The sequence below is a fragment of the Paroedura picta genome, chromosome 8 (genome assembly GCF_049243985.1).
Source record: "Paroedura picta isolate Pp20150507F chromosome 8, Ppicta_v3.0, whole genome shotgun sequence".
Taxonomy (NCBI): Eukaryota; Metazoa; Chordata; class Lepidosauria; order Squamata; family Gekkonidae; genus Paroedura; species Paroedura picta.
The window spans coordinates 44813258-44838279 of NC_135376.1; the positions used below are offsets into that span (position 1 = coordinate 44813258).

The window sequence follows — 25022 nt, forward strand, 5'->3', positions numbered from 1 at the left end:
CCACACCTCTTGTGACTTCCTGATGGTAATCTCTGTTCTTGGTTTGCTCCATGTTGTCTTCCTTTTGAGATTTCCTGACTAATATCTATCTTCTCTTGTCTCCTCTGTGAAATATCTAAGCTCTACCACAAGCTGATCTTTGACATGCAAAATTTCCTCTATACCAAATTTTATTTTCCTCTCTCTAATTTTGGACCCATTCTTATTTATCCCTCTTCCCACTAATCACATTTCCTGGCCTTCCAAATTAAACTTACAGAAATCAAGCCACAATTAATATTTGCAGTTGAATATTCTTCTAGATTTAAGTTTGGATATTACTGCTGCCTGAAGTAAGGCAACACATAATTGCTCTACAGCAAAATTCAACCCCATTCAGAAAAAAGCATCTAGTATCACAAAAGTATATATACATATATTGCATATGGCTTTAGAAACATATGAAAATTTGTTTAGTATTTTCTAAGATGCTCGGCAATTTAAGACATACCATGAAAATCTGCCATAATAATGTAGCCAAAAGCAGCTCACACTCTTAGGGAGTAGAACCATTTCCACCCAAACTTTGGCATCGTGCAGTAATTAAAGGTGGCTGTTGGACCAGACTAAAGGGGCAGCTGACCCTTCACACTAGTAACCAAGATAGCTGACTACTAATGCTTTGTGTCTGTGGGGACATGGCAAAGATACAGAATACAACAGCGGATAACAGCACATACACATTAGCTACCTCCATTACTTACGAGTATGGATGCCATGAGCAAATTACTCAAAAACAAAGTTTTTAGGGGGTTTTAAAAAGAAAATATAATGCAATTGCAAATTTGTAACCAAATTTCTTCAGCTAAAGGGCTTCAAAAGGGGAAAAAATTCCCTATTAACTGGGGCACAGTATGTTAGTTATTCAAACTCCCTTTGCAAGAGTTAAAGAGAAATAAAATAATTGCAGTATGGATGTACAGGCTTATGGGCACATCATATTCTTATGCCTCACTGCCAATGAGATTTTTTGGTATCCAAAGAAAAGTATACTACTTTAATCCAAAGTCTTTAAATCCACTATTCACCATCTCGTGCTCAGATATGAATGGCCTATTAAACCTACAACATATCTGTTTTAGTTAACTTCTGGGAGGGGGGGACCAGGAGAGAAACAAAATGTACTTAAATGCTGGGCTCCCCCCCCCCTTGGGCTGAATGCCTTTCATCCAATAAGACATTCAAAGCAGTGACCCAGCAAATGGATTGAAAAAGCAATCTTCCGTCTGAGTGCCACATTATCCTTCCTATTCAGTATTCTCTGTGAGAGATCTCAATCAGCTGGGTGCGTGTGTAAGAGACAGCGCAGCCCATTGCTGGGTTAATTAAACATTTGACTTTAACACCCTCCCATCATTAAGCAAATAAAAACAGATAATTCAAACCACACTTCATATACAAGGTACACAACACACGTCAAAAATTAAGAGACCCCTCAGACCCCCTAGAGAGTTTCACTGGGGAGATAATCAGTTTAAATCTTAGCTGGTTTATCAATTATTCTATTGATTAAAGTGGGGCGATTATGCAAGGCTGTTTTCCCTCATGGGATAAATGTCAGAGAAAGACAAACTCTCAAGGTTCAAAGATGTCAAAAAGGAAGAGACCAATATGAACTCATTACAACTCACTTGAGAGACGCAGATGTGTTAATTTTGTTTTGTTTTGTTCCAGGGTAACAGAAGTGGTTTTAATCAGTATAATAATATGCTATCTCAGTTAAATGTTAAAAATGCATGCCATGGAATTTAGGAATATTTTGTCTATGTTTTCAAGTAGAAAACCAGCACTTGACTTATTTTATAAGATGCTAGTTCTACAGATCAATACGGGTAAAATTTCTTCTGCTTGATCACAGTCCCTTAAGTATATAGCAGCATCTTTATATGGAGCAACCAACTGAGCTTGGCAAGAAAATCAACTATGACACTGGACTCCTCTTTACTGGCATCCCAGGTTTTTTTTAAAAAGCTACAAGTCTAAAAGTGAACGAAAACCAGAAAAAATAATCAGATTTTAGTTAATGACACATAAAGATGGTATGGGGGATACTAAACAATAAAGGAGCCTTAATAGGAGGGAAAGCACAAATAAATGTTTGGGGGAAACTGTATTTATTGGAACCCATCTGGTTTTCTGAAGTTCAAAATGGGGGAACAAATTACAAACTTTCGATAGTTTAAAATCCAAAACTGTGGGTCCTTCAGTTATAGATTCTGATTCAACATAAATTCTCAAGGGATGGCTAATTTTGTCCATAGTTAGTACACTTCTGACTTTATGATAATGACACAAAGAATCCACTGCCACACTGCTAGGTTAATATTCACTTAACATACCTGTTCCAGTATGGAACTGGTCATTGCTAAATTATTTTTCCTGTTTCAGAACTTCAGCAAGGTAACAGTAAGGTTTATATATTTTTTTCTAAACGCAAATACACTGAGCTTTCCTTTCCGGTTACAATTATGTTGAAGGTTTCTATTTACAACTCTCTTGTTTTTTTCCAGTTTGCCAACCATTAAAAACATATGCTTAGGTACTTTAGAACAGCACATCTTGACCCAAAAGTTCTAGCCCAAAAGTAGGCTGTGAAGCCTGTTAAAAGTGGATCCAAGGCTTCTGCAGTTTGATTGACTTGTACTTGCTGTGTTTTTTTCAAGCAGGTCACCATACCTAAAAATTGGGAACCCACACTTTAGAGTGCAGGAGATTGTAACTCCACCTTTACTGACAATGTGATGTAGTGGTTAGAGTGCTGGACCAGGAAGACCTGGGTTGAAATCCTTGTGCACAAAGATGACAATGTACCTGGTCCCCTCACTGTTGATCTTCCAGAGGACTTGTTTTGACTGATTTAGTTCTTATTTGCTGGAAGTCGTAATTGGAATTTATAAACTGTGACTTTTTATGGGGTTTTATCATTGTTCTTTTATTTATATTGTTTTGTACTTTTATAATTGTTCCATTTATATTGTAAGATGCCATGAATTCTACAAGAAAAGGCAGCAAATAAAACATTTTAAATAAAGTTCAAATTAATGCATCTTACACTTGTATAGAATTTACACACTTGTTAAAGGGTGCAGTTGGAAATCGCACCTCTAGCCAGGAGGAATCTGGGTGTGACCCTTGATGCCTCCCTTTGTATTATTATTATTATTATTATTATTATTATTATTATTATTATTATTATTATTATTATTATTTAGATTTGTTTCCCGCCACTCCCCGTAGGCTCGTGGCAGGTCACAATAGTCTTATCCCCATTAAAATACCCATTAAAAGACTTTAAAAACAATCCCAACATGGCGGAAGCTCTCATTATTCCTATCCCCTGCTATCAGAGCGGCAGGGGGGTGGGGAGGAGATCTAACTTACTAGGTCAGGGTGGGGAATGCTGGCACTCATTCGCTGACCCCGGCCTCAACCAAAAACCTGGCGGAAGAGCTCCATCTTGTAGGCCCTGCGGAAAGCTGGTAAATTCCGCAGGGCCCGCAGCTCACCCGGGAGCTCATTCCACCAGGTAGGGGCCAGGACTGAAAAGGCCCTGGCCCTGGTCGAGGCCAGGCGTGCTTCTCTAGGACCAGGAACGATCAGGAGATTCTTCCCCGCCGAGCGTAAAGCCCTGCAGGGGATATAGGGCGGTAGGCAGTCCCTCAGGTATGTGGGTTCCAACCCGCGTATAGCCTTAAAGGTCAGAACCAGAAACTTGAACCTGATCCGGGCAGCAATTGGCAACCAACGCAGCTGCCTCAGCACAGGCTGGATATGGGCCCTCCAAGGTGTACCAGTGAGGACCCAAGCAGCTGCATTTTGCACTAGCTGGAGTTTCCGGATCAGAGACAAGGGTAGGCTGGCGTAGAGCGAGTTACAGAAATCTATTCTGGAGGTGACTGTCGCATGGATCACTGTAGCCAAGCGGTCAGGGGACAGGTAGGGCGCTAGTAGTCGGGCCCGCTACTCTCTTGACCTGAGCCTCCTTAGTCAGGGAGGTATCAATGGTCACCCCCAGATTCCTGGCCTGGGGCGCGATGGTAAGTTGCACTCCTGCCAGGGTGGGTAGGTGCGCTGCCTGATCCTGCCCTCTGCCTCCTAGCCACAGGACCTCCGTCTTGGAGGGGTTGAGTTTCAGGCGACTCTGCTCAAACCATTCAATCATTGCTTCCAAACATCTGACGAATGGTTCCGGGGAGGAGTCCGGGCGGCCGTCTATGAGGAGACTCTACACTGGCCTGTCCTTATCCTTGACCTGGAAGTTGTAGCTGGTACAAAATGCAGCTGCAAGGGTCTTCACTGGAACATCATGGAAGGTTCATATCCAGCCTGTGCTGCAGAAGTTGCATTAGTTGCCAGTGGTGTTCCAGATCAAGTTTAAGGTCTTGGTTTTGACTTTCAAGGCCATTTGCACTCTGGGTCCAGTATACCTGAGAGACCACCTATCTCCTTATGCTCTTAGCAGGGCATTTTGTCTGCAAATCTAAACAAGCTGGCAGCCCCCAGCCCAAAAAAGGTCTGACTATTTTATTTATATACTGCCCTCCCGTAAGGTTCAGGGCTGTTTACATAAAACACAGGGGTATACATTGTAACAATAACAATAGGGGGAAAAGGGGAGGGGTAGAAATGAAGTAAATCTGTAACAATAACAATAAACCTTCTTACTTTTAGTTAAGTTAAAGAGTTTCTCCATGATTTGTGTCACTTGCAAGAGAACTTCAAGCACATTTTGACATCCTCATCCAGAATTGAATTTTCACAGTTCCACCTTAGCAGAGTCACACTCACCTTTCTAGGTTTCACTGTTGGGTGTTTTTCTTATTCTACAATTTAATGGAAGAACAAGTGGTTTTCCATGGGACATCTATGGTACAATACAGGAGTAGGATCATTCATGGAAGATCTTTTCCCCCAGTCAACAATCAAACCCACATGTTGCCAGGCTCATAAATGCTGCAGGAGGGATGGAATCAAAATGGGTGGCTTCCTTTGCTCAGCAAATTAGCAATAAAAACCCTTATGAACAGTCATTCAGCAAAGCTTGTGTCTCAAATTAAAGAACTATATGCTGTTTAATGTTTATGTAAGATTATGAGATTTAAAAAAATAAGGTAAGGTAGTATATGAAAAGAAACCTCTTTAAAACACATTTTTTATTCATGCTGAGATACTGCTTTTCATTGTATATACCAAGCAGAGGTCTGCATATCCCAGAAAAAAACAGCTGCAAGGGAAGCAACAAGACCTTGGCTATATAGTCCTTCAACAAGCTGATGTGGACGTGTGGTGGTGAAGACCATTGCTTTGGGATGGTCCTGTGGCAGGGCTGCTTAACCATCCCATCAGGGTGAGGGAACTCTCAAGCTCAGCCTCTAGGAACATCCAGCAAAATAAAGGAAAAGTAACGAACTAGGCATATCTGCTATTTGTTGGTTGCATGATGTCCCCTCCCAGGGTGCACTTGCAAACATCCCCGTCATGCTTCATTTTAAATCCGTGAAGAGTGCTAGCCACAATACCAACCCATAGCTGAACCCCAAACAAGGGAACAACTCTCCTTTTCAGACTGGTTCCCAGGTGAGCTCCAGGGCCCATAGCCTATCTGGGTGCCAAGCCCACCAGAACTTGGACTTTAAAATCAAGAGGTGTTAACACATCAAAGAGCTACCATGTTTTCACTTTTGGTTGAAAATAGTGTTCTTTATCCAGAAAAAGAGTACCTTTCCCGCATTCCTCTCAGCATAGGGAAACCATACTTTCATCACTGTTACTGTCACAGCATACCTTACCCATCTGCCTCATGACAATGCCTCGCAATGTCATGATATATATACGCTAGTCATTACATGGAAAATCAATAGAATTTGGCATATGATGGCTGTATCATTGTCACAGATTTTTCTGACATTCTGAAGAGTTATTTGATAGCTGATTTAAAAATTTAAAAACAGCCATAGGGTACCTTTCTTTGTTGAATCTAGCACACATCCTGTTGATGTAATAAAGTTCATTCACCCATGTTAGCATAGGGAACCTGTCAAAGTAAGAATTTAGCTTCTTTGTAATCCAGTGGTTAGATGCTACCCCAAGTCAACTCTATAGATATTCCAGTTAGCATCTTGAATATCGAAATAGCACTAATAAATTATAAAAACATTGCCAAAACAGAAAGAAAGAAAGCTCTGCAACACATAAAAGAAACACAAATTTATTGTGACATGAACTTTCAACCCAGGTTCTGCCATGAAGCATTGTGATATACTTCAGGGAGTAAATTCCAGAAGCATGAGTTTTCCTACATCTGTGTATATTCTATTTTAACTTTCAGTTCTGATTAGGGAAGTTTTATTTAGATAGTTCCACTTTGGGTACACAGATGCCTAACAGTGCAGTCCTATGCAACATTATTCCAGCATTATTAAGCCTACTGAAGAGGACTGCACTGTAGGCTAGCACTGGCCCTATGAAGACCTTGTCTTAACATAGCTCCTGAAAGGCACAGTGCAACTATCTATCCAACCAGTGCACTATTTCCTTTCAACTTAATAACATTCCATCTCTCAAATATGTTTTGAAAAGAGCAACTAAATATACTGTATCCTCCATTGTTCTAACCAACCACTAGTAATTTTACCACTAGGCAATCTGAACTAGTCTGGAACTAGGAGTGCGTACAGCATGGATATAACAAGGCAAAGAATCAATGGCTGAGTTTCAGCAGTAAGACCCTGCTGCAGCTCAAGTCTGGCTGAAAACTTTAAGGGAAAAGGTTTGCCACAGGCAACACACTAAGCACAAGCTTAGTCCTCCTTACCTTTGGGAACAGGGTACACATGTAAATCGTACTGGAATGACATGCAAATCCAATTTTATTTTAAGGCTTTTCCTTCAAATCTTCCATCTCTTGCAAAGCCAGCTAAAAACCTTACATTAGCATGCTGTATTTTACCCTCGCCACTAGAAATACTAAGGGTGCTATTTGTAATTGTATTCTTTTAAGAGGTTTGTTCTCTGCAGCTGTTTTCTGCTTGCAGTGTATTTTGTGTAATCAGCACATCATCATAAATACATTGGCTGTTCCCCTGAGGGAAGCTGTCAGTGTTTAATTTACAGAACAACCTGGCCAATGTGAATTCTAACGTTATAGCAAGAAGGCAAGGAGTTACCACAATCAGGGGGGGAAAAAGGTTTCTATGAATTTTTATATCAAGAGCTGGTCCCAGGACAATTTAGGTTCAGAAATAGATTATTTTAAAAAGCTTTTTGCAGAGTGTATGAAATGGATTCTTTAACACTTACAACTTAACACTCCCCTACAGGCATTAAGGCGACTTGGACTCTTTACAAAAGACTCCATATTCAGTACACTTCAACCAGCAGGAGACAGTGAGATTCACTGAAGAAAAGAATAGTGAAGTTAATGGTTGATGCCCATGCCAAAAGCTCTTGTTCTGCTAATGGACTAAGTAGCACCACAAGTTTATAATGAATGTTTTGCCTGTAAGTTCTACTCAATTAAAAACTGCATTCTTTTAAAGGGGAGACCCAGAAGTATCCAATTTAGACATCTTCATTGTTTTATTTGGCGGGGAAATAGAAATTTAGAAGGAATCTGTTTTTCTGATATTTTTCTGTTCTTTAAGAGGCAATACCATCACCAGAGCTGCTATCTGATGCTGTAAATGTGGAAGCCATGAGTCTGTCAATGTGTCCGTCTTGTAAAAAGAATAAGATGGATTTAATCTTTGGTTTTAGAGGTCAATATCTTTTCTTCTGTTCCAGCTTACAAATGACTTCCAAAGGTGTTATTGATCCTATTAGTTGATTGATTCCTAGAGGCTAGTAAAATGTCTGTCACCTCTGCAGAATATCCTAGTCGCAGAATGTAACCTCGGTTCAACCTCCATATGGCTGAACGTAGCCAGCTGGCTGCAGATGCCTCAAAGGACCTTGCTGGAGTATGTCTGATGATACTGGGAATATCAATGGTGTTTGTGATGCCATCTCCTGAATGGCAGGGAACTAGGCCAATGTGGAGCTAAAATGATGAATTCTGCCTTCTGTTCCTTGGATCTTCCTGATCAATTTGGGAAGAATCATGTTAAGTGGATAGGCAAACATAAGTGCTTGGCCACTGGGACATTAGGACATCAGTTGCTTTAGCCTTGGAATGAAAATACCTGGTAAAGAACCTGTTCATTTGAAGGTTGGTCGCTGATGTAAGAAGATCCTCCAGAGGAAGACCAAAAAGTGATGTGATGAGATGGAATATATCTTTCTTTAGGGACCCTTCCCGCTCCTGAATGATCTGTCTGTTGAGTCAGTCTGCCTATATATTCATTAATCCCTTTATGCTCCACTCTGATCAATGACAAGTTCTTTTCTGATCAAGTCAGGATATTGATTGCTTCTCTGTGGAGTGCTATGATCTAGCCCCTCCTTGTTTGTCGATGTAAGCTTTGGCAGACACATTATTTGTTTTGACTAGGATTTGTTGATTATTCTTGGACTGAAGTAAAGTAAGGCTAAGTAGAGATCCTAACGATCCAGGAGAGATTGACGGGGATGCTTCCCTTGCTTTCGGACCATGTTGAGTCTTCCATCCCTGCCCTCCCCCAACCATACAAGTTTGTGTCCATGAAGACCTGTCTTATCTCTGGGATGCAGTATACCCCCCCTCCCCAAATAGCTTTTGATGTTCTTGTCCACCAGACAAGATTAGTCTTTTCTATCAGGGGAACCCAGAGGGAACAGCCCTCCTTATTCATGTATGAGAATTTGTAGTTGAAAGGGTCTTAGAAATTGTTGTAAAGGTCTCATGTGTAAGCAACCCTACTGAACTGCATTGAGGCTTGAAATCATGAGATTAATTAGTTTTGTGAGTTTCATAAAAGACTTCTGTTCCATGAGAGGCTATTGCAAGTTGTATCAAATAGGATTCAAATGCATTCTAGTCTGTGTGGAAAGTATAGAACTTTTTTGTACATTGACAAGGAATATATAAGCTTGTGGACAGTGTATAGTTGTTTTGGTGCTTTGGCATGAGCCGTTCTGTGAGTTTTACCTGATCAAAAAGTCAACTAAATAAGAGCAGATATGAATGCCTTGCTCCCTTAATTTGAGGACTGGTTTGTAGAAAGACCTAATGGAAGGGCCCTGAATTCAAGATGGATCCCTCCAGCACAGAACTGAAGAAAACCTTGGTGGGTGGGTAGGTGGTGGGAATCAGAATATGAAGGTACACTTCTGTTAGATCTACTGAGGTTAGATATTCCTCTGGTTGTAAGGTTTTTGTGATGAATCTGAGTCCTTTTTGAGGAATTTTAAGTCTAATATCATCCTCTAATCTCCGTTCTTCTTTGGCAGTATAAAGAATATAGAGTATATACTCCCTGCCCCTTTCTGAAAGTGGAACGATTTCTATAATATGTTGGATAGCAACATACATTCTGTGAATTTTTTCTGGATCCTTTGTGTGGAAGAGTTAATGAATTTCTCTGGTGGAGTTCTGAGGAATTCTATGGAATAACCTCTAGTGACTATCTCTTGAGACCAAGTATCAGTCTGAAAGGTGATCCACATTGCTTGGAAATGCAGAAGATACGGCACAAACACCAGAATTAGTTTACAGCCATGTTTTAAGTTGTTTATTTTCACTGGCTGGTTTGTCGGTTCTCCTGATGACTTGTCTGTTGAATTTACTGCAAACATTACTTGAATGTTTGTCTAGAGGAGCCCCAACTTGGTCTTCTGTCATCCTTATGCCCCCCGCAGGGCACTTCGCTCTGCGGGTAAGAATCTGCTGATGATCCCAGGACCCCGGGAGGCACGCCTGGCCTCGACAAGGGCCAGGGCCTTTTCGGTCCTGGCCCCTACCTGGTGGAATGAGCTCCCTGAAGAGCTGCGGGCCCTGTCGGAGCTCTCTGAGTTCCGCAGAGCCTGCAAAACGGAGCTCTTCCGCCAGGCGTTTGTCTAAGGCCGGGTGATGGCCCGGGGCTAAGATCGGACCCCTCTCCCCGGAGGGGGGAGGCCAGTACTAAACTGACCTGGTTCCCCAGAGTGTTCCATCCTATGCCCAATTATCCTCCGTTCCCTTCTGCTCATCCAGTGGGCCTGTACGGGAATAGTTTTAATCGCCATCATTGTGACTTAGTCATTGTTTTAATGGGGTTTTAATGGGGAATTTTAATGGTTAATATATTGTATCTGTATTAAAATGTTGTGAACCGCCGCGAGCCGGTTTCCGAGAGCGGCGGTCATACAAATCAAATAAATAATAATAATAATAATAATAATAATAATAATCCTTGTTGCACCTAGGTAAAATGAACTGAGGATGAAAGTGATGACTTCCAAACGTTGTCGTGTCTGTGCAGCTTCCTTGGCAGTTTCAAAAAAGTTTTTGTCCAGCACATCCCTGAATAGCCAATCACTTCGAATGGCTAGGCCAAACTTTCTCAACCAGGGTTTTGTACAACATTGGGGTTTCTTGAAAGCCCAGAAAGGGTTTCCCAAATGGGTGGGAATTAATTAATTTTTAATATATTTTTTAAAAACCTTAAGCATTTACCAGGTGATATGACCATGTATGGTCATGTCGGCCCATTTCCCCCCTCCCAACATGGCCAATGTTGGGGAAGGGGACATGAGTGGGCACATACGCAACTATGCTTCCCAACCATATTTTGCATGATCGGGCTAATTCTGGCATTTCTTGAAGCCTAAAGAATGTTTCAGTAAAAAAGTGGAGAAAGGCCAGGCTAGGTCATAATAATAGACTGAGTGTGGAGGTCTGCTTGCAAAGACCAGAGTCAAAATATTCTTCTAGCAGCTGTTGCAGATGCCATAGCTCCAGAAGATTAAAAATCCAATCACATCATAGGCAATAGTCAATTTGTGAACAGTTGAATAGTTCTATTGTTGCTGATGCTGTTGCTGTTGTTAACTGAAACAATCACTGAATTTATGTTATATCTGTCAACAGTTTCATGTTCTCTGTAAACTGCCCTGAGCCACAAGGGAGGGTGGTATATAAATGTAACAAATGTAATAAACAAAGCCATGTCTGCTGCGAATGATGCAGCTTTGAGTATTCTGTTGATTCCTATGACCACTTGGTGTTTATTGTTTGGGATGAACTGATGATCCAGGTAATAGTTGCGCTGGAGACTATTGAGGCTGTCAAGGATACTTTGATAGCCATTGTTCATGGGCTTTCTTATGGAGAATTCAGTCCTCTTGTTCAGACTATCTTCCTCTTCATTATCAGAATATATTTCTGAGTCCCATTGAGAACTCTCTCTCTCTCTTTTGCTATGATGGGATTACTTTGTAGCTGCTTTGGTGGGCCAGCTGAGTGTCTCTTGGTCAGAAACTGATCTTTCCATATCCCCATGAGTGGATGGGGTAGGGGCAGGGGGGGACTGGAGGGAGATGTGTCCAATACCAACCTGGCAGAAATCAGCAATCTCTTCCCTCATGGTTTATTTAATTAAATACAAAAAGTCTGGGGATGAAACTGATGGTCCCAATCCTAGTATATTACTCATGGTTATATCAGATATGCTGTTGTCCATCTTGCACCTGATTATAATGGATCCAGGTTGTTCTGAGCTGTTGCTTAGTTGGCTCTCTTGGGAATCTGAATAATTTGTATGGCTTATGGAGATGGGAAGAGCTATTCTGCAGCCTCCTCCTGTCATGTTGGTAACAGGAAGCAGAACTAGAAATGGTAGCTGTGGCTCCTGTTGTTGGGGAGGAACAGTGCCGCTTCGTGATCGTCTGTTCTTCCATCCCAAGAACAGCTGCAAAAGTGGTTTCTGCATGAATTGCGCCAATAATGTCAGAGCAAATGCTGGGATTGGTGGTGAGGGAGGCTTCTTACTCTCCTTTGGAATAGAAGCCGCACTTCCCTCATATTTAGCCAGTTTTAGAGTGGGCAGAGAAGTGCTTCTGGGAGCCTGTCAGATTAATAAACTGGTTGCCATGGCCAGCGGAAGCCTTGTGTGTAGGAGGTTTCTACCATGCCCTCTTCATGTAATACAAGAAAAGCAGAATATAAATTATAAGTAGATGAGAGGAAGGGTAAGAACTTAAAAATAGAATAAGGAAAAAGGAAAAGGGAGGATTAATGGGTGAAACACTGCCTATTAAGCCCAGCTCTCCCTGTCACAGCAGAAAAAGAACTGAAGAGATGGATGACTTCCACCAAGGAGAAAGGAAGTGGAAAAGACTTGTTATTGCTTCATTGAACAAAGGGTGGGAATCACCTGCTAAGATGTCCTCGGCCTCAGAGGAAGAACTGCTCTTCCTTTCTGGTTACCCACAATTGTTAAGACATTGACTATTTTCCCCCAGTTCTATACACAGAGATTTTAAAAAATAAACATATGAGCTGGATGTTACTTTAAATGACAATCATTATACTCTGTAAAAGTGGTCAACTAGTTGAAAACTGATCGCTTACAAACAACCCTATCCTGTGTGTTTACTTGGAAACAAGGCTTGCTGGCATTAATAGGTTTTACTTCCATATAAATGCATAAAGGGCCTTTTCTGGTCTGTACCACTTCATGCAGGTGGAGGCTCACATGACTGAATGCTCCTTCATTCAAAATATCCTGTCATAGGAAACTAGATGTGAGAAAAAAGCCAGGCCATCTTCTTGTCATGTTAAGGTAAAGGTATCACCTGTGCAAGCACCGGGTCATGTCTGACCCTTGGGGTGACGCCCTCTAGCGTTTTCATGGCAGACTCAATACGGGGTGGTTTGCCAGTGCCTTCCCCAGTCATTATCGTTTACCCCCCAGCAAGCTGGGTACTCATTTTACCAACCTCGGAAGGATGGAAGGCTGAGTCAACCTTGAGCCGGCTGCTGGGATTGAACTCCCAACCTCATGGGCTCAGACAGCATGTCACTGCCTTACCACTCTGCGCCACAAGAGGCTCTGTTCTTGTCATGTTAGTTTCCCTTTAATTAAAACATTTATATCTCACCTTTCCTGCTGATTCAAAATAGCTTACAAGAATAGTTAAAACATTTATTTACTTATTTTGAGATTTCTATACCACCCATCCCAACAAACTGGCTCAGGGCAGTTTCCAACATTTAAAAATACACAGAATACATAAAGGGGGCCCCTTTAAAGCTCTGGAGGATAGACAGGACTTACAGCATCTCCTAAAGATCTCTAAAGAGGGGCCTCTCTCACCTCTTCAGGCAGCTGATTTCACAGAGACAGAACCATGATAGAAAGGGTCTGGTTAATGGCAGACAGGCCACCCAAAGTGCCCATCTAGATGCATGGGGAATTTTTGCATGGTTTTCAACCTCAGCGAGAAGGCATTTTTGTATCACAGCCTTAGGCCTTCCTTACGGATGAAAAATATCTTCATCAAACTCAGTAGAATTTCAAGTAATCCTGGACTCGAAAAGAAATCAATTCTATAGCTGTGTTAATCTGAGCCAAAAATCAAATTTAAAGTCAGATTTTCAAAATTGAAAACTAAATAGCAAACAAAAAAGCCAGCACATATTTGTATAGAGGACTGTGAGTTATTTTAGCATATCTTGAAAGGTAAAATAAATTCTCCTTATTGCATAGCTTCTAGCTGCTTCCTGAAAGAAACAGCTTTGTGGGAACCAGCAGAGTTTCCCATTTTTCATGGCAATTACTCAATTATCTTAAATATTAGTATAACTAAATGTAGCTATTTTTGTATCAGACCAATTGTTTTAATATCAGCAGTCTAATAACTGGGGAAATTTGTAATTATTATTGGAAGCAGAGACACTCAAGAAAGCATTCTATGAAGCAATTCATCGACTCTCAAGTTTCCCTTGTGAGGAAAACAAACAAACAAATCTAGAGTTGGTCAAATCTCTCTGTACTGGTTTAGAATTTTGGTAATTTGTAGCCAGAATTCACTTAAAAAGCAGGAGGAAAAAGCTTTGTCAAAACTTCTCAAGTTTATGGTAAAATTATGTGTGTTCATTAGTTTCCTATTCGAAAGAGATAATCAGAAATTATTCTTGCATTAAAACAATAACTTTGGCTCTGAATGGAATGCCCTAGATAGGAAACAGACTGCCCAGCACTGGCTTGGCTACCCAAAGAGATATTTCTGCACTTATTAGGTGTTTTCCACATCATCATCATCATAGGGTTGCAATGGGTCGGACACGACTTCGCACCTAACAACAATTATTATTATATTTGTTACTCGCCTCTCCCTGGAGGCTCGAGGCGAGTTACAGCAGATGCCATATGTTTTCTATAAAAGTAAAGAACTTGGTTGTATTTTTAAGTGGAAAAAGATTGAATGAATAACAAACTATTGTCTCAAAGTTCATTTTGTGACGCAAGGATTTTTACAACAAATGTGCAGCTGCTAACAAACCTAGTGACTAAAACTTGCTCTATTACTCATGAAGCCTAAAGTTTTAAAATCCATACTACAATCACTGGAATGATGCTTGCTAGTCCGTGCTGGCAGGCAAGATTTCCTTTTCTGGAGATCACGCAGTACCACAAATCACCATTAGGGAGCAGCACAGTATACATGATCTTTTGTCATGCTCTTTCCTTCCTTTCCTTTCCCCTGCAGCTTTGCTCTTGCTCATTTCAACACACATGCACACGAGAGAGCACGCACACACACAAAATAGCTGGTTCTAATTCAATTAGTGCAGACTGCAACTCCAGAAAAAGAGTAATTCAATTAGTGCATTGTGGGGCTCTGCAATACCTCCAAGCAGATGTTCACAATCCTCAGGAACTTGGAGCTAGCTTTAAAAGTACCTGTATCCCATCCGGTTGCTGCTACATATGTCATTTATCATCATGGTTGTGCACACTGTCCTGACTTCTAACAAGGAGAGGAAGGCAAAGAATATCCCCTTTCAAAAACATGGATTAGGCCACAGAATACGGCTTCTCAAAAAGAACAATACATCTTACATAACACTGCCATTAATTCCAAGTTCAATTTGGGGTTATTCTATTGGGGAAACGATCGATTATGATCCATCTGCGCAATATTCATTCATGTCAATACATTGCTTGGGTGATATAGAGAATTTTCACAAAGCAAATTTTTATCACTTACTTTAAAGCCAAATTTGCAATGGTAGTGTTTTCAACATGTTAGATGCCTTCAGGGACATACTAGACTTGGGGGTGGGAGGAGATTAGAACAGCCTATAAAATCATCTGACACTATTAAATCCAACTAAATATTTTTTTTTTGCCAACAACAATAAAACACCTTGCTACTTTGATAACATAGTATATGCTTTGGAATGTTATGACAAGCTAAGAACAATTATGTTTTCCTCCTGTTCCAAAATAACAATTTATCTACGCTGGAATATATTAACTTTGGCAAGAAAGAATTGTACAGAAGATTCCTCACACTGTAATGATGGAACTCTGGTTGCAAGTATATCAAAATAAGTCAAGGTCAGTGAACTAAGAAGGGGGATTAGAAACCTATGTAAGATTTTTTGTGTGTTTTCTGCCTTAGTTTCATAAATACCTATACTAGATGTACATAATTCAGGTTTTGTCACCAAACGCCGTGGGGCTTCCTGCACTCATACAATGTGTTATAAAGAAGAGTAAGAACTGAACAGGTAAGAAAGCAGGGAGAAAACGTTTTACCAAGGTGTGCTAAATAACAATCCTGTTGGAATATAGTTTTCATATGAGTCACATTTATCTAATACATTTTGGAAAGTAAACATTCTGGATGTGAGCATTTTACTTTACACCAGCTTGTTGTAGCGGTTAGGAATGCGGACTGGCAAGCCAGGTTTGATTTCCTGCTCCCCCGCATGCAACCAAGCTGGGTGGCCTTGGGCTCACCATAGCACTGATAAAGCTGTTCTGAGCAGTAATATCAGGGCTCTCTTAGCCTCACCTTCCTCGCAGGGTGTCTGTTGTGGGGAGAGGAAAGGGAAGGTGAATGAAAGCTGCTTTGAGACTCCTTTGGGTAGAGAAAAGCGGCATATAAGAACCAACTCTTCTTCTTTTTATTATTATTTAAATATTAAAGCACATACATTTCAACTACACATTCCCCTTGGCAACCTGCTTGCTCATTTTCTCTATTGTTGTTGTTAGGTGCGAAGTCGTGTCCGACCCATCGCGACCCCATGGACAATGATCCTCCAGGCCTTCCTGTCCTCTAGCATTCCCCGGAGTCCATTTAAGTTTGCACTGTTCAGTGACTCCATCCAGCCACCTCATTCTCTGTCGTCCCCTTCTTCTTTTGCCCTCAATCGCTCCCAGCATTAGGCTCTTTTCCAAGCATTAGGCTCTTCTCATTTCCCCTACAAATGCTATAAAGCTAATCTTTATCCAGCACAGCTGTGTTTAGGTGTGACCATCAAACTGCTGATTTGGATACATTTCTGCCTCTCACAGTTACTATTTTCAGTTCTCAGTGGCAAAGAGAGCATCTCTCAGCCTGCATCCAGTCCTTTTCAAATGAGGACCATTGCTTAAATCTGAGTGTCACATGCAATGGCAGCTCAATATTTCATAGCCAATACAAGGAATGAGCAACTCTGCTTCAACTTTAAATCTTGGTAAATCTCCTATGTCAGCCTCTCCCTCTCATTGAAATGCCAGAGGGAGCCGCAATCAGAGTGGAGATGTTCAACGTGATAGAGGTCAGGACACCAGTGGATCAACGCGCCAGAAACACGACCTTGTTTATTTTTTTCTCCAGTATTATTGTTTACAGGGTGCTTTGTTCATGTACCTTGTGGTTCTTAGCTAAAAGATGAAATTACAGCCTGGGATGGTGCGCTCAGGCACACATCCAATTTGTGTTTCCATCTCAGAAAACAAAAAGCTTTGGAGGCCCTCAGGCTGCCATTCAAACTTGGAGAGGCTGACATTTTTAACAGCATGAACCAGAGACTGGCAGAGGGAATGATCGAAAGCATTTCTAACTTGTCAATCAAAGATCTCACCTCTGCTGTCTTGTAAACAGTTGGGAGCCATCTAAGTACATTCATAAATAGGGGACAAGCCAGCCACCAGATATGGGCTGGAGCCACAGGCTTATGTTCACAGAATCTTCTGACCACTTCCAACAATAGGCAAGAGTCTTTGGTACTAATTACATGGCTCATTCTCCAAACAGTTTCTCCAAGAGAAGCCTCACCCCTTTTGGCATCTTAGATAGACATACTTGTCCCCATCTGAGCATGCCTGACTAGCTTGTAGAAGAGGATCAGCTGAGACAACGGCTGTTTTCCTCCTGTATAAATGCATACTATGACCAGTTATGCACTGGGGACTTCACTGCCCCAGCTCCTATGCAGGAGCACAAATCAAGGGTGGATGAGGTGCACCAGGCCAAATGCTCCCCCATGTAGGTGCAGGAAGAGGTGGGGCAACCTGCCACGACTAAAACTCCAGCCTGCAGCCCAGCATGAAACCTCTAGTGCATAAACGGTCTATAAAGCGCAACAGGCAGAAGTATATTCAAAGATACAAAAATGAGTTGCATGTGAAATGTAACTTAAATGTGTGTTGCTACTTATAGATAACGCACAGACCTTTTGCCAAGATGAAAACAAAACTCTATTCACAAAAATAAACAGCTATTAAAAATGTGTCACTGAAGGCTTTCATAGCTGGAATCAAAATGTTTGTTTTGTTTTGTTCTTTTTCAGGATTTGTGGCTGTGGTGTAGATGTCTTTATTCCTAATGCTGTACCTGCATCTGCATCTGTGGCTGGCATCTTCAGAGGTATGTCTTCTCTCACTGGCAACTGTGGAGGGGGGGGTGTCTTTGGAATTGTTTTGATTTCTTTTAGTACAGGTAGACAGTTTCTGTTTATTTTCAAACTTTCTCCCTTTTTGTTGAAGCTGTCTGTGTTTGTGTCTGTTAGTAGTTGTTAGAGTTGTCAAATATTTCTGTGTCTTTGAATAAGATCCTATGCCTTAGGGCAGTGGTCCCCAACCCGCAGTCCGGGGACCGGGACCAGGACCGATCCGTGCATCAGTCGGTACCGGGCTGCAGCTCCTCCTCGTCCACCTTCCCAGCTGCTGCCTCGGAGGCTGCCCTACCACTCTGCCACCGGCTCACCTTTGGTGCTCTCCAGTGGCTGCCATGGCTGGGGCTCCCCCTTGACGTGGCACTGCGCAGCTGCTGCTGGCAGCACCCCCAGTGGGCGGCAGGGAAGTCAGGGGCGCCGGGGGGAAAGCAAGTGGAGCAGGGGCTCACACATAGCTCACAAAGAGAACTGCTCTCTTGTTGCTTCCCGCTCAGAAACTAGTATTGAGACACCCTGAATATGGAGGTTCCATTCATTATCTATTATAGTAAACACCCATCGACAGACTAATAACATAAGACAGGAGCCCAGTGCCATCTTAAAGATTAACAACACTTATTCTAGGATAAGCTTTCAAAAGAGCTAACTCTAGATGGGTTCTGCTGAATTCCTGGATTCCTTTTTAATTTGTAAATTATTACAATTTATAATCTTTCTGTCCTTCCAAAGTGGACCAAGGTTTCCTTGTTTCCTGGGTTTCTAAGCAAATAATACACAAACTCCTTACGCATGAGATGTCTTTGAATGTAAATAAAAATATCTTCATTTTATCAGCAGAGCAAGAAATTGATCCAGATATCATGGATGAGGAAATGTTATTCAATCTCAGCAGACAAAACAGAGCTTTCATCTGCTATCAATTATGCTTCCTAAACCAGAAGCACTATGAATATATTCCTTACCAAAGTTTAATTCACCTTGGATTCATTCAAAATTGAGCAACTCAAGACAGAAATACTTGAAAAGCTGTTCCAAATTGCTCGTGTGGCTGAGAGGGCACCTTACCGAATTCATCAACACCATATTAGTTCAACCAGAAGAACTGCTACAGAGGGATCTAAGGAGTGTCAGCAGTATTTTCACACCATTCAGGGCAAGAAGCCAGATTTATAATTAAGTCAAATCAAAAGTTCTTGGCCACAAATGAATGGCTGTACCCAGCTGTCTGTCACAATGATTCATAGACCTTAGGAGTATGCTGCAACATTCCTGTCACCCAAGTTCCCCAAGGGCTAGCACCCCAGAGTGCTTTCTCTACTATCAGTTGTGAAGCTTCACATACCTATTTGTCTTGTACCCAGGATATAATTGCTCAGGTTCTCACCACTGTCTAGGCTCAGCTCCTCATTGTGCTTGCCTAGTCACTACAGCCCCGTTTTATACACTTGCAATTCAGAGATTCCAAAAGGGTGAGCTGGAAGGTTGCAGTGGATCATATTAACATCATCTTGCCACAGAAATTTGATACCAAAGATGACATCATCGAAAAGGCTTGGCATAGCTGAAGCTTGGTACAGTCTTTCTCAGCTTTTTTACTGTTGCAAAATCCCTTAAATATTCTTCAGGCTTTGCGATTCCCCACAAGTGGCGCAATTGTGCAGAATATGTGCAGAATATGGTTGGGAAGCATAGCTGGGTATGTGTCCACCTGGGGCCCCTCCAGGCCCATCATTGGCCACTTTGGGAGGAAAGGCAGGTCAAGATGACCATATATGTTTAACAAGTTTTTAAAATATATTTAAAATTAATTAACTCCCACCCATTTGGGAAGCCCCTTCAGGGCCATCAAGAAACCCCAGGGTTTCATGAAACCCTGACTGAGAAAGCTTGGCTTAGTGAAAGCCCATTAAAAATTGCATATATATGGTCAGTTTGAAAATCTGGCTTTCCAGTTTCTCACTCAGAAAGATCAATAAAATCTATCTTGCCACTGAACAGTGCTCAACAAATGAAACACAAGGCAACAACTCTGAGAGTGCTAAAGCCCAATTTAATATTCAAATCTGAGAAAAATATCTGCGACAACAAAACAAACACAGACAAGACCAGAGACTGCCAAACAGCCCCCCCCCCCCCCCCGTCCTGACTAGGCATCCTTATAAACTTGAGTAAAATGTATTCAGTTCTGTTTGAATCACTGCCATTTCCACACTACTGGTCAAGCTCTATGCAAGATGAGGATGGTATCTGTTAGTTTGAATGATGTGAAGGAAACAGATACTGCAAAGCAAATAAGTAAAAAGATAGTTAATGAATGAAAGCAAGCAAGATCACAAGCAGCAGACACACCCAGAGAGAGAGTGAGAGAGTACCTGGAAAGCTGTGAGTGCGCCGGTCCCTGGGTTATACAGGCATCGCAGCGAGGGCATGCTGTCCGCCAGGCTGGAGCAGCCCAGCCACAGAGACCGGGGCATAGAGCACTGCAGAAAAAGGACAACTATGAGATGGGGCTGCATGAACAGGATGGCACAGATTACAGGAAAATCTGAGGCTACAATTAGTTTCTCAGCAAAGTTCTTGCTGACTGGAACAGCCTCCACAAATTCTACTGATCTGCACGCCTCCCTACCTCCCCCCGCCCCCAGAGTCAAGCAGAACAAGGGGAAAGAGATGTGGGGAACACACAAGGCATGGACACTGAGTAAGCTCTAATAGTTCATATTTTTACTGACTTCATTCACCCGTCTTTTCAATGGGGACCCAAAGTGGCTTTCAACAGTCTTCTCTTCTCCATTTAACCCTCACAATCATCCTGTGAGGTAGGCTAGGCTAAATAGCATGTGACTGACCCAAGTTCACCCTACAACTTCCATGGCAGAGTGGGGATTTGAATCTGGGTCTCTCAGACCTTGGCCCTGTTTGCATGAGTGCTCTAAAGCAAGATAATCAGCTCGAGCATCAAACTGCTTGTTGTTTAAGCCAACTACCCAATCAAAGGAAATATTACAGTGGAACGGTGCATGTGCCACCCCCACCCATGCCTCAACTACCTTTAAGACATCAGGAGTAGAATCATGGGGTCCTTGCTTTCCCCTGGTACAAATCCACTCTTGCTCTATTTTCACTGTCCTTAACTTGGTTAGTCATGGTGTTGACAGCTACTGTAACGACATTTGATGCTAGCCATGGTCTGAAACCAGATTCAGACCCTGGTTTGTGTTAATACTGGTACAAAACTAGCCAGGGTGAAGGCACTGGGGATGGACAGAACATGTGAGACGTGGCACAATTTCATAGCCTGTTCCCTTTAACTCTTGCTAAAGGATAGGCAGTATTATATGTGTGAAGTCCAGTATTTCAACCCATATAATATTTTAAGGGTATGTAATGAAGGTAGTAGCTTCTGATACCTGAGCAGAAAAAAAGAGTGGAAAACTCCCTTCAAGGTATCACCTGCATAACGTTGCCACATGCACTGCATACGCTGTGTCCTTACCTGGGGATTATGAATCAATCTATTCACAGCACCAATTAATACCCTCTCCAAGCATAACCTCTCCAGTTCATCTGCTGTCTTACCCCATGCAGTGTCACTATTCAGCAATGGGGTGAATAATTCTACAGTATAAGTAGAAAGCAGGTTGGAAACCTCATTGAATACAATGGGAAAGAAACAATAAATTCAATTAGAGAAAAGATAGGAGAGAACTTTCACCAGCACTATTGTTAACTTGGCTTGGATGTTCAGCGGGAAGGAGATTTCTTCTCGTTACTAAAACAAACTGAAAGCTATATGAAGTCACCATAGAGGAAGCATTTAGCTTTCATCCACTTGGGATTGATTTACTGGGGGGGGGGGGGGAAACAAACATTTCTGACACTATGCTTGGATTTTATCATGCAAAAGATTTTAATACAGGTATCCTGAAGCTGGTCAAATGCTGATATGTGGATAAGGAGAAAGTAGAATGATTAATTATTTGAGCCTTTGTGTAATCTCAACTATTTTAATCTTTTTTTTAAAGGAAGGAGAACAGATGCACAGAGATTTGTTATAATAGCCATATTTTCATATTTTGTCTCATTTCTCCATCTTTTGAATGGAAACAAATGATGGAAGTAAATTATGCTGCTAAGTAGCACAAAAACAACAGTAGAGATTCCCAGGAGTCACAGTGGGCCTATGCCAATGCCCAGTAACATAACTGTGTTTTCTGCCCTCTTCCTAGGGCAGGCGTTCCTATTCCTAAGCCTACCACTACTGATCATGAATGGATGATTAAAGTTTTCATTATTGGCACTAGTCTTATAAGAGTGTAGTCTCCTTTGAACATGCCCTGAAAGTCACAGTGGACTTGAAGACTGAGCAGAAGTCCCTCTGCTATAATTTCTCCTCTAGCTACAGACTGCAAATTGCAAGCAGAAAGTAGTAATTTGCTACAAGTCATGCATCTTGAAAGAAGCCGAAATGTAGCAGTTAAGCTACTAAGAATTACTCCTTTATGGTCAAAGGTGCATTATACTTGGGCATATACCATCCTTCCTAAACAATCTTTGTTGCATGGGCTAGACAAATCCCATCATTGCTACTTTACTTATATACACCACTGTTTGAAAGGAAAGGCATCATGGATGTCCCTTTGGCCAATATTACCCTCACAAAACCTGAGATGCATGTGAAAAATTCTTTCAAAATGGCTCTGTCACAGTCTTCAAATCCACCTCCTGCTCCAAGTCTTGTGTCTTCAGAGGCCAAAATGTCAATGGCTGATTAAAGTTTTAATTAGATTACTGTACATAAATTGATTCAGCGCTTCATATTGACCCAACACTACATATTCGTGGCATTTGAAAAAAACTCATACTAAGTTGTATTCTATAAAATTGGTTACCTGAGAAGCAAACTATCCAATAATCATGTCCAATATGGAATTCTTAACAAAGGTGTAGAAGATCCAACCTACAACACATTCATCATGAACTGTTCATGGGCCAGCTTTCAGTCAGCCAGCTGTCTACACACAGGATTTGTGCATAGCTCCATAGTTTTCCCTTCAGGCTGCTACGTCTTGTCAAAACTGCGAGACTTAATCTGGACATACCAGCAGCAATCAAATTTACTCATTTCAAATATCTGAAGGACTTTTTTTGCATAATTATCCAGTATTTCCTCCTAGGAGCTCAGAGTGATGGATATACAGTCCACCTACTCATTTTACCCTTAAACCAATAAGGTAGGTTAGAACATAGACTAAATCTTGCATAATCATCATAATCATCATGTGTGATAAGAAGGCACAGGTTTAAATCCCCACTTGTCATGAAATCCAATGGGTGATCCTGTCATTCTCTCTTAGCCTAACTACTTTACACATTTGTTGCAAACACAAAATGGAGATCCACCTTGAGCTTGTAAGAAGACAAATGGGTTAAAATATACTAGGTAATAAATTACTCACTCCATTAGGATGTTTATCTCCTGGATGATTCACAAGTTTCTTTATGGATACAAATGGACCCTACCTAGCACTAAACTCTTGCAATCTTAGAACACAGCCCTTTCTACAATGCCAATAAAAGGTTATTGACTGACTAAGCAATTATCTCAAGTGATAAGGGTAGTCTGGACTCCATCTTTCATGAATAATCTCAATACCAGTAAAATATATGGACGGGATTGGTTTTACAAGTTGCCTGCATGTGGGGAGTGATGTCCTTCTGTTCTTGTTTTTTTCCTAAAGTACTATGACCTAGTGCCATACCTAAAATGAAATGCACAGATTTTTTTCAAGTCTCCAAACAAAGGATCACATCATACATGGTGCAGCGGCAAACAACTGTTTGAGCACACACACAACAGGGTGCTTACATCCTTGAGAATGTACTTGTGTAGTGCATGTTTCTTGCATGCCTGCACTGTGCAAAGTGTTTTTAAATGTAGAGGTAAAAGCAGTGTAAGATGCATAGCAATCCTCAGATCTGCCCACTTTTCAAGACCAACAGAATTTTTATTATAGAGGTCAGTATGATTACTTGACAGTAATTAAACAGCAATGGTTCAAAGTCTCTCTTGCTCTCTCTCTAAATCAGACCATTGGTCTGTCAAAGTCAGTACTGTCTACTCAGATTAGCTGCAGATCTCCAGGGTCACAGGTATCTACTGCTCCATGTTATCACTGATGAGAAAGAAGAAAACTAATCCACACTCAAATCTGGGATTTCTGTCATGTACATAACAAGATTTATATTTAGCTGTACAATTGTTGCTTTAAAAAAGGAAAGAAACAGTTCTTATCTTTTAAAGAACATATACTGATGGAAAATGTCATTCCTATTCCTGCCCACCATAGAAAATTCAGTGGCTTTAAACTGCTATCAGTATTTGAAAGCAACTCATTCACAAACTCAAACAAAAGGCCTCAGGTGCATCAACAGAAATACCATGTGTGTAAATCAGAGGAGTGACCTAACGGTGCACCTTCATTTGAGGCATGGACTGTAAGAAAGCTCAACTACTGGTCAAACTGTGTACCTCACTACTGCATTGACAGCTCAACAAACAAGGAGCTCACCATACCCTTTGCCACAGGGAAAGTGGCTGACAAAATCTCCTCACGAAGTCTACTACAGGGATTTTTAAAAAAGCGCTTAAATCAAAAAGCAACTAGAAGACAAACAGCATTTCCACCATTTTCTTCCCTCTGTCCCAGGGCCTCCCAAGATGGTGCCCATGGGTGCCACAACGACTGCCAACACTTTGCCTGGAGACTACCAGGTGTTTTAGAAAGTGTGAGGGGCCAGGTGGAGCTTTTGCCCATTTGCTTGTCAGAACCCAGAATCGAGTCATCAACATATGAAAGAAGTATGTCTATTTTTGTTTATAGTGTGCAGATATGACTCTCCTACTCATTGCTTGAAGCCTTGAACTATGAGCAACATGTGTAATTTTTCATTCCAGGCATGTGCTGCCTGTCTTAGTCCTTATAGCTCATTCTGCAGTTTGCAGACTAAATTCGTCCTCGATCTCCCCATGAAGAAATGCTGTTGGGTGTGTCTGGGAGGGCAATTTTATTGTTTTTAATATATTATGTCTGTTGTTATTAAAATTGTATTTGAACTAGGATGTTGACTACCATGGGCCCGCTGTGCTAGGAGTGGCGGCTTACAAATATAACAAAATAAATAATAA

At 41.4% G+C, this 25022-nt stretch overlaps 1 protein-coding gene across 9 annotated transcripts in view; it reads right to left on the reverse strand.

The window, feature by feature from the left end:
• BTRC (beta-transducin repeat containing E3 ubiquitin protein ligase) overlaps positions 1-25022 on the reverse strand; it is a 138643-nt gene that overhangs the window by 88190 nt on the left and 25431 nt on the right. For 3 of the 9 annotated variants that reach the window (XM_077349498.1, XM_077349496.1, XM_077349497.1), the window contains one exon: positions 20206-20313. The exons of the other annotated variants lie outside the window; for them this stretch is intronic. In XM_077349498.1, coding sequence (XP_077205613.1) covers positions 20206-20313 — 108 coding nt within the window. The remainder of the gene's footprint in view (positions 1-20205; positions 20314-25022) is intronic. 9 annotated transcript variants of the gene reach the window in all.